Source organism: Phascolarctos cinereus, unplaced genomic scaffold, assembly GCF_003287225.1.
Source record: "Phascolarctos cinereus isolate Bilbo 61053 unplaced genomic scaffold, phaCin_HiC Scaffold_9;HRSCAF=440, whole genome shotgun sequence".
Classification (NCBI taxonomy): Eukaryota; Metazoa; Chordata; class Mammalia; order Diprotodontia; family Phascolarctidae; genus Phascolarctos; species Phascolarctos cinereus.
In genome coordinates, this window is record NW_027556402.1 from 154981446 (window position 1) to 154995635 (window position 14190).

Here is a 14190-nt window from a genome sequence, read left to right on the forward strand (position 1 = left end):
CATTTGCTAGCTGACATAGTGGAATGAGTGACTACTGCCTTGGGAGTCATGAAGACTTGACTTTGAATCCCTAGCTATATAACCCTGGCAAGTCACAACTTCTCATCCTGTTTCCTCATCTGTAAAATGGGAATAATAGCAACTCCTTTATAGGTTATGGAGATCAACTGAGGTAATACAAAGCATTTTGCAAATGTTAAACACTATATAAATATTACCTATTATTATTGGGCAGTCATTTAATTGCTTATTGCTCTAGGCATTTCTCTAGGACTTGAAGTTGCAGAGCAGGTGCTGAACTGCATTGATAAAAAGAATTTCCTGACCAAGGAGTTCCCTAACCAGTGAAAAAACAAGTCTAATGCCCCATCCCTATTATTATTATTATTATTATTATTACAGAAGAATTCTTTTAAACAGTGAGGATCTCCAGTGCATTTAGTACATGAGTTGACTTAGAAATACCCAATATACATCCAATTTTTCAAAAATACCTCTATTACACAAAGATAAATCTGTCCTTCCCTCCTGACTCCTTGTTACCTCTGCCTAGTCCATTCCAGACCCACATGCTTCTATGGGTAATGGATAGTCATTAATCTTCACTTGGCTTTACGCTGAACTATCAAGTAAATGTTATGTTCTCCATCAACATTCTAAAAATTAGTCTGAGAGGGGCTTTCTGTCCATCTGATGTATTTCTGATAGAAAAGAGCACTCTGCTTTAGGGTTACAAGTATTCCCTGGTGTTTAAACTGTTGGTTCACACTTTTGAAGAACTGAATCAAGAGGTTTTAGAGGCTGAAAGGATAATCTACCTCAATCCCTTATTTTATAAATGAGAAAACTGAAGCCCAAAGAGGCCAAAAAAAAACAAAGTCGCAGCACCCCTCTGTCATTTACATATATTAAGACAACATTTAAACAACTTCAGATAAAACTGTCAAAAAATAAGCTAGGCACCTGGATTTGAGTTACACACCAAAGTTTAAATATGCATTTAGCAATTAGTTATTAGATTTATACTTTACGTTGTGTGCTCTAGCTATACTGACCTTCAGAAATACAAAATGTGTAATTCTTGCAATTATAAGAGCTTATTCTGTTTTTTATTCCTATAATTTGCTTCAAATGTGTTATACTTAATCCTAATGACCGACATCGAAAGAGCATCTTTTTTCTTTAAGATAGTTTGTATAATTATAATGTTTCAAATCTCAAAAAATTTAGAAAAATTTCTGGCTTGCCTCAAAATTCAAATACTCCAGCCTCATATGATCAGGTAATAAATGATCATCACAGCCGCTCTTACCATTAAAATCATAACTTAAAATAATGCAACATATTTGGTTACCTTACCTATAATAAAATGAGCAAATGACTTGTTTCCATTTCTTTACTATCTCTTCTGCTTCTCCTTTGTACTTCAGTCCAAGCATATAAAAATAAACAGCATAATGATTTTAATTCTATTTAAATAACTATAAGGTGCTACATATATTCATCTTTTAATTCTATTTTCTAACATATAAACAATACATTGTGGTGCTTTTCTTTTCAGCCTACTATGCTGAAACTTTAGGAGATAATTGCACTTAAATTATTTTAAATTATTCTATTAGGTCTGTCTTGGAACAAAAAAAAATTTAAACTCAAAGCATCTTTGTGTATCAAGGGTTTCTGCAAAACATATCATCTATATTTTCTATCCCCTAAAACCCTAGATATATCTCAAAATAAGAAATAAACTTGATTAACAACTATTAAAGACCTCTCAAAATGCAAAGATGATACATTAAGAAGTTATTATTACCACCTGCCTGGCTCACACAGGTTTGACGATCTCTATGTGTATAAATAACAGTATTTCTGACACATAAAGTAGCCATAAAGACTTTTCAGGATTAGTTACAATATTTTTAATTTTTCAGAAGGAAAATCATAAACTCTTACTATTTACAAAACCCCACAGAGTTCTGCTCAAAAATATATGTGGAATTCTTAAGTTAGTTAATAGGCATGTGAAACTAACAGACCATCAATGAGTAATTAACATGTGATGTGTACGCAAGTTCAACATTAATTTTACTGTTTCTCCAATGCCAAATCAAAATGTAAACTGCTCTTATTTGCATATGATATTTATTGAGGAAAAAAAGGAAGCATCATGGCCAACTTACTTTACCAGTAACATCAAACAGATGAAATACAAATCAAGAGAAATTAGAATTGTCTCTTTTCCACAAAACTAGATTTTAGATATGGCAGTAAACTTGTATGCAAAATAAAGATTGCTAGACAAACCTTTTCTGTAAGTGCCTTGACAAAGCTTTGCTTAGGGTAAAGATGCAAAAAATCCATGGGAAACCCCTTCAAAATTAAGTGTATCCAGTTTATTTTTAACTCTTTCTGTCACTCATTTCTGACAGTTTAGCAAATTGGAGGTTGTCAAATGCTAAAATACTAAATCATCACAATTTCTGCATGAGGACAAGGATATGGATGTTTTTGCAAGTTTTCTGCAATACCCAACTTTCAACATCTCAAAACAGTTTCCTTGAAAAATATATATAAAATTTAAAATAGAAGTAGAAATCATTATTTCAATTATGAAAAGACATCAGTAAAGACCATATATCATAATCCCTAGTAATGTGATAATTTGACATTTGGGATAATTTGGTCACGTTTGGTTGGCTTTATTTATCATTTTTAATGTTGGGAAAAGTTTCTGATCTGAATGTCAGCCAGTATTTAATGATTCTAATACCATATCTTTCTCCAGAGCATTGCAGACTAGTACTTAACAGCAATAAGCCTCTGATGCTGAGTGTGTCTCAAAGCTCTAATCAAAATTAGGCTGGATAGTCAGTCCATTTAAAGTAAGTTGCATCACTGCCATGGTGTAAAAATGGGCACTCTTACATTGAAGATGAAGATTAAAGATCGCTTCACTTCTTATGAGCTTGTAAGAGTTAAGAAAAGCTATGCCATTCTTTCTGATAGTTCCCAAATGTCAGCCAGAGCTACTCAGAAATAAAGAACCCTTTGCAGCCAGAATGCCCTGCCTATCCATGTTTAATTTACTGCTTTTCAATGCACAATACAAGACCTGTTCTACTTGATTCTAATCACTGACATCTAAGGAGCATCTTTTCTTCTTTAATATAGTCTGCACAATTTGATGGGAAATTTGAATTATAATGCTTAAAATAAATCTCAAAAAAATTCAGAAAACAAATTTCTGGTTTGTTTTGAGAGTTTGCCTCAAAATTCAAATACTCTTGAATGACTTGGCTTATATAATTAAGCAAAACTACAGGCAGAACTGAATAATCCCTATTTCTCATTTTAGAGTACTAATGTCACATGCCACCTACTTTATAAAAATATGCATGTATATGACACATACATGCATATTATGATGTTATGTATCATAACTGGTACATTAACACCACAGGCATTAGAACTAATTTATTCATACCCCCTCAAAATGGATATTTTGCATCTTTTATCTCTCAGATTACATCTTCCTCAAATTATTCATGTGTAGTATTAAGTTCTTATCATTTAAGCTGATGGGAACCTAAAACTTCAGAAGCATTTCAGGTAAAAAAGAAAAATGACACCCTACTGCCTACATAGCAAGCCTATCAGTTTACAAGAATTTCAATTCTCTGACTATATAATTTTAATCTGTTTAAAGTTAAAAATGAAGATAATAAGCTGTAGTAAGAAAATGATTTTTAAGGTTTCCTGGTTCTAGATTCTAATCTCCAAATTACTAAATAAACACTCAAATTTTTTCCTATGTATAAAATTTTATTTAAAACCATCTGAAAGTAAAGGAAAAGTAAAGAAAAAGCTGAGACACAGCTTTCAATCATTAATGATCTCCAATGATGGGCATGTTATCATCAACACAGGAAATGTTGAGGTGTAACACAAATTAGAACCAGATTAAAACAAAAAGTTATCAAGAATCAAAAACACACTTCTCATCTTTTTTTTTTAGGAGAACCTTCAAAGAATGTAAAATGTCTAAATAACTTTTATAAGCTAGCCTAGAGTTTTTACTTATTTTTAAAGGGTTAATTCTAATGTCTAGATCTGTTAAATTTTATAAATTAACAATTATCATAGAAGTTGGACTATAGCCAGCTTCTTTGCAGATGGCACTTACACAGGACAACAATTAGCTGGTGGGAGGCATGGAAAAAAAGAGGATAGAGGAAATTAGAATAAAAAAATAGACTGAAAAACAAAAATGGGGTTAAGGAATCTGATACCACAAGAACATGGCATAAAATTATATACATTATGTGCAATTTCATGCTCCTTTAAAAAAACTTTTTGGAATGTCACTTCACTTAAAATTCATAGCATACACAATGCTCAGTAACGGTCAAAAAAGTATGCCAGTTTAAATTCTTCTAATTTCCTGGTAAATGACATCTAAGGATAAAAAATACCATTGCAAACCACTGGATCAAATGCTGATATTTTGGTCTCCAGAACTGTAATTTGCTGTAGTTCACAAAATTTAACCCAAATAATTTTTTGGAGACTATTTCAAACTTGTGTTCCATTTTTCTTCTACAGCACCAGCTAACCTAGCAATGGAATCACTATTATAATTTCACCTTGTCCTTACCCTTCCATGGGCCAACACTCACTTTTACCTGATAATTCTAAAGTGCATGTGGAGGTGGTTGTTTTGGAGACAGATAGCTATACAGCCGCAGTTCTTTTATTCAATTTCCAACTAGAGAACGATACCATTTTACTTCAACAACTCAGAGAGTCATTAGAAAACTATTTGCTTAGGTTATCTGTTATTGCCAATCTAGTGCTGAATGCCCGTTTGGTAAATACCAGAAACCCACAATTCAGGTATCTTAGTCTATGCAATCAATATGATGAAAGTCATTCACATAGTTTTCAGGATAATAAATTTTACTTCACAGGTGAGGGACTTGCTTTAAAATAAGAAATAATCCACAATTCAGATTTACATAAGTTGTGTCTCTGCTTAAATAAATTAAAAATGTCTTCCTGTCTGTAAAATTATAAATATTTCTAACATATTTTACAGAACATTAAAACTTGATATACACCTTGTCTCCCAGTAAATACATACTGTGGTATTACTGAAAAGGGAAAAAAAGCAGCCACCACAAGTCCATAGTCCCTAGGAAATTCTCAAGATCGTGTTTTAATTCCTTATATTAATAAATATTATTCAAAATGAAGTAAAAGGAATAGTACACAGAAAAATGGAGGCCCTGCTATTTCTCGAAGATTCTATCAACAGTGCCTTCATTCAGTCCAGTAACTGCATCACCCCTGGACCCTGCATATACAGTTTACCATATTTAAAAAGAAAAATGTTCGTTATTAGCAGCCAGGCCAAGAATCACTTAAGCGAGTAGAAATGAGATTCCACGCTCTATAAGCAAGGGTAGACACAAAGTACTGTTTCACTAAGAGAAGGAACTTCACACCACTCACCTAGAATATGCCAGCATGTTTAGGACTGGCAGACTGTGACAGAGTAAAGCATTCAGTGGCCTCTATATTATAAATAATAATCCCATGGACTCCATCTATGTTTACTAGTATAAAGAATAGAAACATGATTGCAAAATACTATACAAAATGAAAGGCTGACATGGGAAAGAAACCAAGAATTTTAAGAAATAAAAATGCATCTACCGAAACACAAAAACATGATTTTTCAAATGAACTCAACTTGTAGTATTTCTCATATAGAAACAATAAGCAGTTTTAGTTCAATGGCCAGTTAGACTGCCTGTTCATATAAGTCATTTTCCCTAAGATTCTTCGCCCAGAATGGCTTCTGCATTGTGCTGACTCCTTCAGCATAAGGAAAGCTGGTAGAGGAGGTAAGGTGCTGATATCAATGTGGTTTTGCTCAGTACTGGACAAAACTGTTTCCAAGAGTGTTCACCAAAGATATTCCATCAAATTTATAATATTTCCAAATCTACATGTCGTAGTTCAGGATTTAGTTTCTGAAAAGAAAAAAAAACCCACATTATTTATAACTAAAGAGAAAAGACTTTTGTTTTGAGTTTCATTGAGATTGTCTCTAAACTACATATACATGAGTCAAAGAATACTTTCAAGGGCAAAAATATACCTTTATGAGTAGATCATCCATGAACTGTAAAAAGTAAGTCAGTGGTCTCATCTCCCTGGGTTCTTCTGAAAGACATTCTTTGGTTCCCAACTTTGGCTTATCCTTGGAATCTTTACGAGGATTGGTTTGCCAACCTTTCTGCTACCCACCCAAATAGCTCTTTAATGTAACTCTCTCAAAAAGTGGCACAGTGGATGGAATGCTGGACCTGAAGTCAGGAAGATTCATCTTCCTGAGTTCAAATCTGACCCCAGACACTTACTAGTCATGTGACTCTGGGCAAGTCACTTAACCCTGTTTACGTCAGTTTCTTCATCTGAAAAAAAGGTTGCAAAAGGAAATAGCAAACCACTCCAGTATCTTTGCCAAGAAAACCCCAAAAGGGATCACAAAGAGTCTGAAATGACTTAACAACAACCCTCAAAAATATTTCCAGAACTGGGAGGTATGTTAACATGATTTTCTACCCCATTCCACTCTCACTTATTCTAACATATGCTTTGTATCTTACATTAAATAAATACCACTCTAAGTAAGACTTTGTAGTAACACACTGTTTCTACATAAAGAATTGTATGTTTTTGCCAATGTTTCTCAAACTGTGTTGTTTAAACTTTTCTATGATTCACAGAGTCTAATATTTCTGAGGAGAAAAGTTGTAGTGGAAGGTGTCTAAAATCGAAGCAGAAAACCGATCCTCTGAACTATCTGTATCGGTTTCTACCTGTTAAGTGCTGCTGCAGTTACAGCCAAATGAAGAGGAATAAGAAGAGAAATAAACATGTGTGGAAGTTATGTCAGTCAATATCTAGAAACCTATCAGATTCTCCTGATTACAATTCTTACTTCGGTCAAAAATGCTGCAGGGCCAGCAAGAGGTGAGGTGAGCTAAGCAGGACCTAGAGAAGTTTTCAGCACTCAGGAACAGCAAAACCAACTGGCTGCCACTCACCCCCACATCCTCTATTCTTTTTTTGGCTAGGCAACTGGGGTTAAGTGACTTGCCCAGGGTCACACAGCTAGTAAGTATCAAGCATCTGAGGGCGGATTTGAACTCAGGTCCTCCTGACTCCAGGGCCGGTGCTCTATCCAGTGCACTGCCTCCACATTCTCTATTCTTGACTTTTACCATGCAATACAGCTATGGTAGAGTAGAAAGAGCAGTACATTTAGAGTCAAAAGATGTGGATAAGTTTCTTTCACTTATTGTGATGATGTCAATCTTAAAACCTCGTGGAGACTGCTTTATAAACATGTGAACTATCTTCCTCATAGGATTGTCTTGAAGATCAAATGCAATAATGTATATAAAGTGTTTTGTAAATCATCAAGTATTCCATACATTCTAACTATCATCATCAAGTAAAAAGTGGAAAGGGGAGGAAGAGTTGCCTTAAGGTAAATTTTAAAAACAAAATGAAAACAGTGAAGAAGATCTATATAAAATGTGGCATATACATATATATACACACACACACACACACACACACATACACACATATATATATATACACACACCTACATACACACACACATATACATATATATAAAGTTTTCATGAGAAATAGGAACCTACTAAAATACATTCCTAGCATCTCACCTTCTCAGAGTAACACTAAAATTAAAAAGAATGAGCACCTTCTTTGAGTATTCTTTGAGTATTCCAAGGACATACATGGGTAATATCAACTCATGTTAACAAAAAGGATGAAGTGAAAATCGAGGATAATTTACAAACTATTCTCAGTCTGTTTCTGTGGGATAGACAAGGAAAATTTGAATTAAAGTCTTGCCTCTGGAACCTCAGGCAAATTACCTAACCTCTCAGTGGCCTAATCACTTGTACAAGAACATGTTCAGTTGCACAGGTAGAAGTCGTCCCTTCACCTGGGTGGTCTCTATACCACGTAAATCACAGGTCCAGTCCCTATCAGTGCCATTTGAACATACACATACATATGAACATGTATACATCAATAAGAGGATATAATGAAAGACTCAATTTGAAGGCCTGTTAATTTTTGTAGCCAACTAATCTTCATTTTCAGTGAATAAATTCCTTTTATTGGCTAAGTAGCCAAGACAATTTGTTTCCAGCCTTTCTTACACAGAGATGATCACACATCATACCACATTTTATCTACTAGGCCAAATCTGAATTCATTGCCAGACCATCTTGTCAGATCAACATCCTTGATTACAACGGAAAACAAAATTCAAGTAGGAACAGAAGTTGGAATCCAAGACACAAGGAAAAGATTCATGGATATAGGAATAATTCCTGAGCTATCTACCTGTGCACAGTCAGATCACACTCTTAAGATAAAAATTTATAATAATCAAAAAGAAAAATAATGATTTAGCCCTGAATAATTTAAACAAGCTATGAAAATTTAAAAATGGGAAATGAACAACAGAAATGACATCAACACTAGCTATAATAAATTCAATCAGAAGTTAAATCATGTAAATTAATTCCCCCAACAAAGAGCCAAAAATGCCCAGAAAAAACCTCAGCCAGCAAACATCTGACTTTCTTGTCAAGTGGAGACAAATGGCTGCCAAAGGCCGAGTCAGTTTAGACTGACTAACTCATCTGTAAAATCTTACCAAGAAGGATGACGGATGGATAAGCACTATCATTTGATAAAGCAGAAAGAAGCAGTAAAGGGTAAAAACCAGTCTAAAGAAAGTGTAGCAAGAAATCTAGCTAAGCAAAATCATACCAAGGGCACAAAAGAATAAAAATGGAAAGAAGCAAACAGAAGAAAAACTGAAACTATTTACAATGCTCATGATGAATGTAAGCAAAAACACAACAATGAAGTCATGAGAAAAATGGGTTTGAATTATGTTATCACTTACTAGCTGTGTGACTGTTGGAGACTGTTTCTTTGTGAAACCAAGTCTTGGTGTTGTGAGGATCAAAGAAGATAATGTACACAAAGCACATAAAGAAGCCATCTATTGTTGTTTGGAACTCAACAAACAGCTTTATCCATCAACATCAACATATCCATCAACTCAACAACAACAAACTGCTTTATTCATCAAGGACAACTGAACCACCACACTTGACCCTATCATCAAAGTGTCTTAGGTGCTTTCAGAAGAAATGGTACTAAAGGAAACAAAGATAGTAAAAACAGTTGGATTGGATCAAGTATAGTTAATAGAATCACTGATCTGTGTTGGAAGCGATACAACTGTAAGGACATTGAGGGGTGAACTTGCAAGATATTTATAAAAAATGAAGATACCAAAAGCGGAAAAAGTCTTGGACCTTAATGATTTCTGAATAAAGGTGACCAAGGAAACATCAACTAATATCAATGAATATTCCTACTCTCACACTTTTACAAAATCTCTCCAAGAGTCATCTATGTGTGAACTGGGAGCATTTTCAATTGTGTATGAGTAGGGAACAAGAAGGATTTCACAGTCTTCAACAGTGTATCACATCGTTACCATCCCTCAATTGACTGAAAGATGTAGAGAATTTTAAGATCTCACTCTGCATTCAAGCTCTTCTACAAGGTGTCTTCCATCCATAAAGCAAGGGCATTCAAGATTCCATGGAAGAAGCAACAAGAGAAGTAACCAAATTCAATTGCCTTCAGATAATAAGCATCATAAAGAGGCGAGATGTAAGTCTGCCATAAGCATTTATCACTGTAATGGAGGAGATCCAACATAGAAAGTCTAGGTCAAAGAGGGAATCCCTATGGATGGTGAGATTCTCCATATGCTGTTTGCATGACATTGTACTAACTGCACCAGGCCAAAACACCACAGAGCCTCCCGTAATAGATTTGTAATCATGCAAAGGAGTTTGGCCAGAAGAATATTATTCAGATTTCAACATAAAAGAACATCCTATAGAACTTGTTCAGCATTATGTATATCTGTGATAGATAACAGAAGTAAACAATAAGCTGGGTCCAGAGATGAAGAGGAGAGCGGGCTGGACTATTTAGAGAAATTATATGCGACCTTTAACGAACCCAAGCACTCCATCATTTCAATAAAAAATTTTACTGATACTGCTCTATGGTAACAAGACTTGGAACATCACAGCCTTTACAGAACTCAACAATATCACCCCGAGGGCAATGAGAAGGCAGAGGGTAGGTATAAAGAGGTTGTGACAACCAGTGAGATGCTCCAAAGAACAGGAACAAAGAATGTCATCAAAGAATTAACTGTAGGACAGAAAGAGAAGATGGGCTGGGCATACATTATTTAAGTTAAGGTTAAGTTAAAGTAAGATATGGGGCAGCTAGGTGGCACAGAGGATAGAGCTCCAGCCTTGGAGTCAGGAGGACCTGAATTCAAATCTGACCTCAGACACTTGACACTTAACTAGCTGTGTGACCCTGGGCAAGTAAATTGCCTCATACACACACAAAAAAAAGTTAAAGTAAGACAGAAGGATGACTGGTGGACAGCCAGTGTGTTCCACTGGTACCTTTGTGATATTGGGAGGAAGTGAAGAAAAGCTATAGCATGTCGGGTAGACTGCCTGTGGCAAACTTTTGGGAGGATATGGATGAGAGTCGTACATGATAAACAGACAAGGATGAGTTGCAATCTACATTGCTGGGGGGAACTCTCTGTGACACTGCAATTTAAGAAACAAGAACCATGCCACATAGTACTTTTCCCCTTTTAGCTTGAAATAAAATTCTTTTAAAAAGCAAAGGAACAGTAATCTACCATTCATGGGGAATGTGTTCTCATGAAATATTAACGATAAGTTTAAAACCATTTAAAAGTTACTTCTCATTACACCTATCCTCAAAATTAAGCGCTCATAAGTGAAATGACACCTTGAGAACATTGGACCATATTTCAGAAAAGTTAATCAGGTATTTCAACGAAACTATCATGAATAAGTAGCAATGCTCTCCAACTGAACAGAGACAAAGTGTAAAACTAAAAGCCTTGTCAAATGAAATGAAAGAAATATTAACGCACATATTCAAAGTGAAATTCTGTCTTTTCTAATATGTTACTGAAATGTATCTAAAGTTTTTTACATTTCTCAAGTAAATATGTAAATATCATTTACTTATAAAAGAAAATCTTTAGGATTAACTAAAATGAAAGAGAGAAAAATACTAAATAACCCTCATGCCTAGGCAGTCCACTTCTAGGTCTAAAGAAGCAAAAGTAGAGTAGTGGGAAAGGGTCAAAAGGTGGAAATAATTATAGATTTTAAAACATCTATAAGCATTAAACTATTGATATACTGATAATGAAAATTTTGTCCAATGACTTAAAAGTTGATGCACTGCTAGAAAAATTTAGCCACGTCCATATTGACATTCTTTCTATAAATGAGTCAGAAGACATGAAGAAGATGCAATAAAATGGAAGAGTTCTCTGTGGAAAGGCAAATAAAAGACTTGATGGAGTCGGTTTATTGTGTGCTCAAAGGTAACAAGAAATAGGGAACACTTAACTACCTCACTCTGCAGTGCTCATGATGAATGTAAGCAAAAAGACAACAATGAAGACATGAGAAAAATGGGTTTGAATCATGTTATCACTTACTAGCTGTGTGACTACAGACGAGTGGGAGACTTTGTTTCTTTGTAAAATCAAGTCTTGGTGTTGTGAGGATCAAAGAAGATAACGTATACAAAGCACATAATGAAGCAGTCTATTGTTTTTGTTATTAGTATCATGCTAGTCATGCTACATGACTTTCACATGGATAACCAAAATCACACTGCTTGCCTTCTTCTTAAGGTGTGGGAGAGAGGCAAGAGAGAGGAAGAGAATTTGGAACTCAAACTTTCTTAAAATAAATGTTAAATTTTAACAAAACTGGTGAATATTTAATGAAATAAAAATATTTTTTAAAAATATGAGGGGCAGCTAGGTGGTACAGTGAATAGAGCTCTGGCCTTGGAGTCAGGAGGACCTGAGTTCAAATTCAGCCTCAGACACTTAACGCTTACTAGCCGTGTGACCCTGGGCAAGTCACTTAACCCCAATCGCCTCACCTAAAAGCAAACCCCCCTCAAAACAAAACAAAAAAAACCCCATGTAAATAGAAAAAACATTGTTTACTAAAAAGTAAACAAATAAGAAGTCCAAATAAATAAATAAAACATGAAGTTGCGGCAAAGGGTAAGTAAAAAAAACACTGGAAAACATGATTTTGGGTTAAGAAATTCAAAAATATTTATGACACACCTATTATATACAAGGCACTGTAATCAAAGAACTCAAAGGCTAGTGTACTCAGGAATGTCACAACTATATAATGTGAATATTATCTTTAGGAAGAGAGTTGGAAGGTGGTGAACACTGTACAAAACACAAAACTGATTTTATTTTATTTTTTAAAATCTTAACAGATAAAGGCTAACTATCAATAACAGAACTGGTTGTCTGTGTATAGTCAAGATCAATGACTAGACAAAGAGAAAAATCAACCGCCATATTAAGAGGATAAAGATGAGAAACCAGTGTTTGAATTATAAGACCTCCTGTCAAATATATTTAAAAACAAGCTTTTGACTCTTATAAAACGAGATTTTTAAAAAAAGAGATACTGATTTTAGTTAAACTTATTTCTTAGAAAAAAAATCATCCAATGTAAAATAGTAGCCATTAGAAGGGCTAAATGAACTAGGAAAACACCTCAAGCAGCAAACATGATCTATCTGTTTAAATGAAAGATCAATAACAGAAGAGTCAGAATAGTAGAGCCTAATAAAACAGTGGTAAGTAATGGAGAGGAAATAAGTCTGTAGAAAACTTGGCAAGAGACCAAACTAAGATCATTCTGAGAGCATCTATTATGGATGCAACTAGGAGCTTTTATTAACATAAAAAAAGGGATCTGCCAATATTTCCACAGCAAATATCAGATCACTGATGACAGCAGAACTTTTCCACTCAGTCACCTCGTTATGCTAGATGAGAAAGTAGATATAAAAGATATCAGGAAGGATATAAAATTGAGAAAAGTACATGGTCAAGATCATACTGTGTGCAGGATGGAGATAAGACCATTTTTAGGCATCTGGGGATGAACTTTCAAGATATCTCAAAGAAAAGTGAACACTACCATTAGAATGGAAAAATCACAGATGAAAATACTTTTTTTAAAAAGGAAATGAGAAGACATCAACAAGTACTGATTTATATGTCTACTTTCCCATTAGAACATAAGCTCCTAACACCTGTGGTACATAAATATAATGAAATACTACTGTGCTGTAGGAAAAGATGAATATGATTAATATAAAGATTTACATTAGCTGATACAAAGTTAAATAAATAGAGGCAAGGAAACAATATATACAATAACAACAACAGTGTAAATGAGAAAAAAAATTAAAAGTAAATGTTACAAAATTACAAAGAACAAGCTTATCCCCAAAGAAAAGATCTCTTTCCCCACTCTCACTACTTTGAAGAAGCTGGGGGCAAGGGGTGGTATCAATGGGTTTGGAATACTGTTTTGTATGGTCAGATTTTTTTCCAGTAGTTTGATCAGTTTTACTGATTTTTTTTCTCCTCCTCCTCGTTTTTCTTTTACATTTTTTTTAACATAGGATGACACTCTCAAATAGAGGAAGGGGTGGGATACAGGGAGAAATTTAGGCTATGTAAAAACAAAAAATCAATAATTTTTAAAAATAAAAACAACACAGGCAGCTCCTCATGAGTACAAACTTTCAATTCTTTGTACTTGTATCACCAGTAAGAAGCATATTGCTTGGCACATACTAAACACTTTACAATAAATTAAATACCTGCTAACTGCTTGACTAATTGATAAAATATTTGTGAGAATCAGCTAACTCAGTTAGTAAACAAGGCACCAAGCATGGGTATGCAAAGAAAGGCAAAAAAAGCAGTCCCTTCTCAAGGACCTCACAGTCTAATGGGGGAGCCAACAGGCAAACAACTACTTTTAAAAAAGACCTAAAAAAGAGAGACTGGAGATCATCAACAGGGGAAAGGCACTATTATTAAGGGAGATCAGGAAAGTGCCTGTAGAAAGT

General features: G+C 34.5%; 1 protein-coding gene across 1 annotated transcript in view; it reads right to left on the reverse strand.

The window, feature by feature from the left end:
* Positions 1-2125: 2125 nt before the first annotated feature.
* Positions 2126-14190, reverse strand: part of SLC30A9 (solute carrier family 30 member 9) — an 80120-nt gene continuing 68055 nt past the window's right edge. Inside the window, exon 18 of the mRNA XM_020990899.2 lies at positions 2126-6035. Within this exon, the coding sequence (XP_020846558.1) occupies positions 5991-6035 (45 nt within the window). The 3' untranslated portion in view covers positions 2126-5990. The remainder of the gene's footprint in view (positions 6036-14190) is intronic.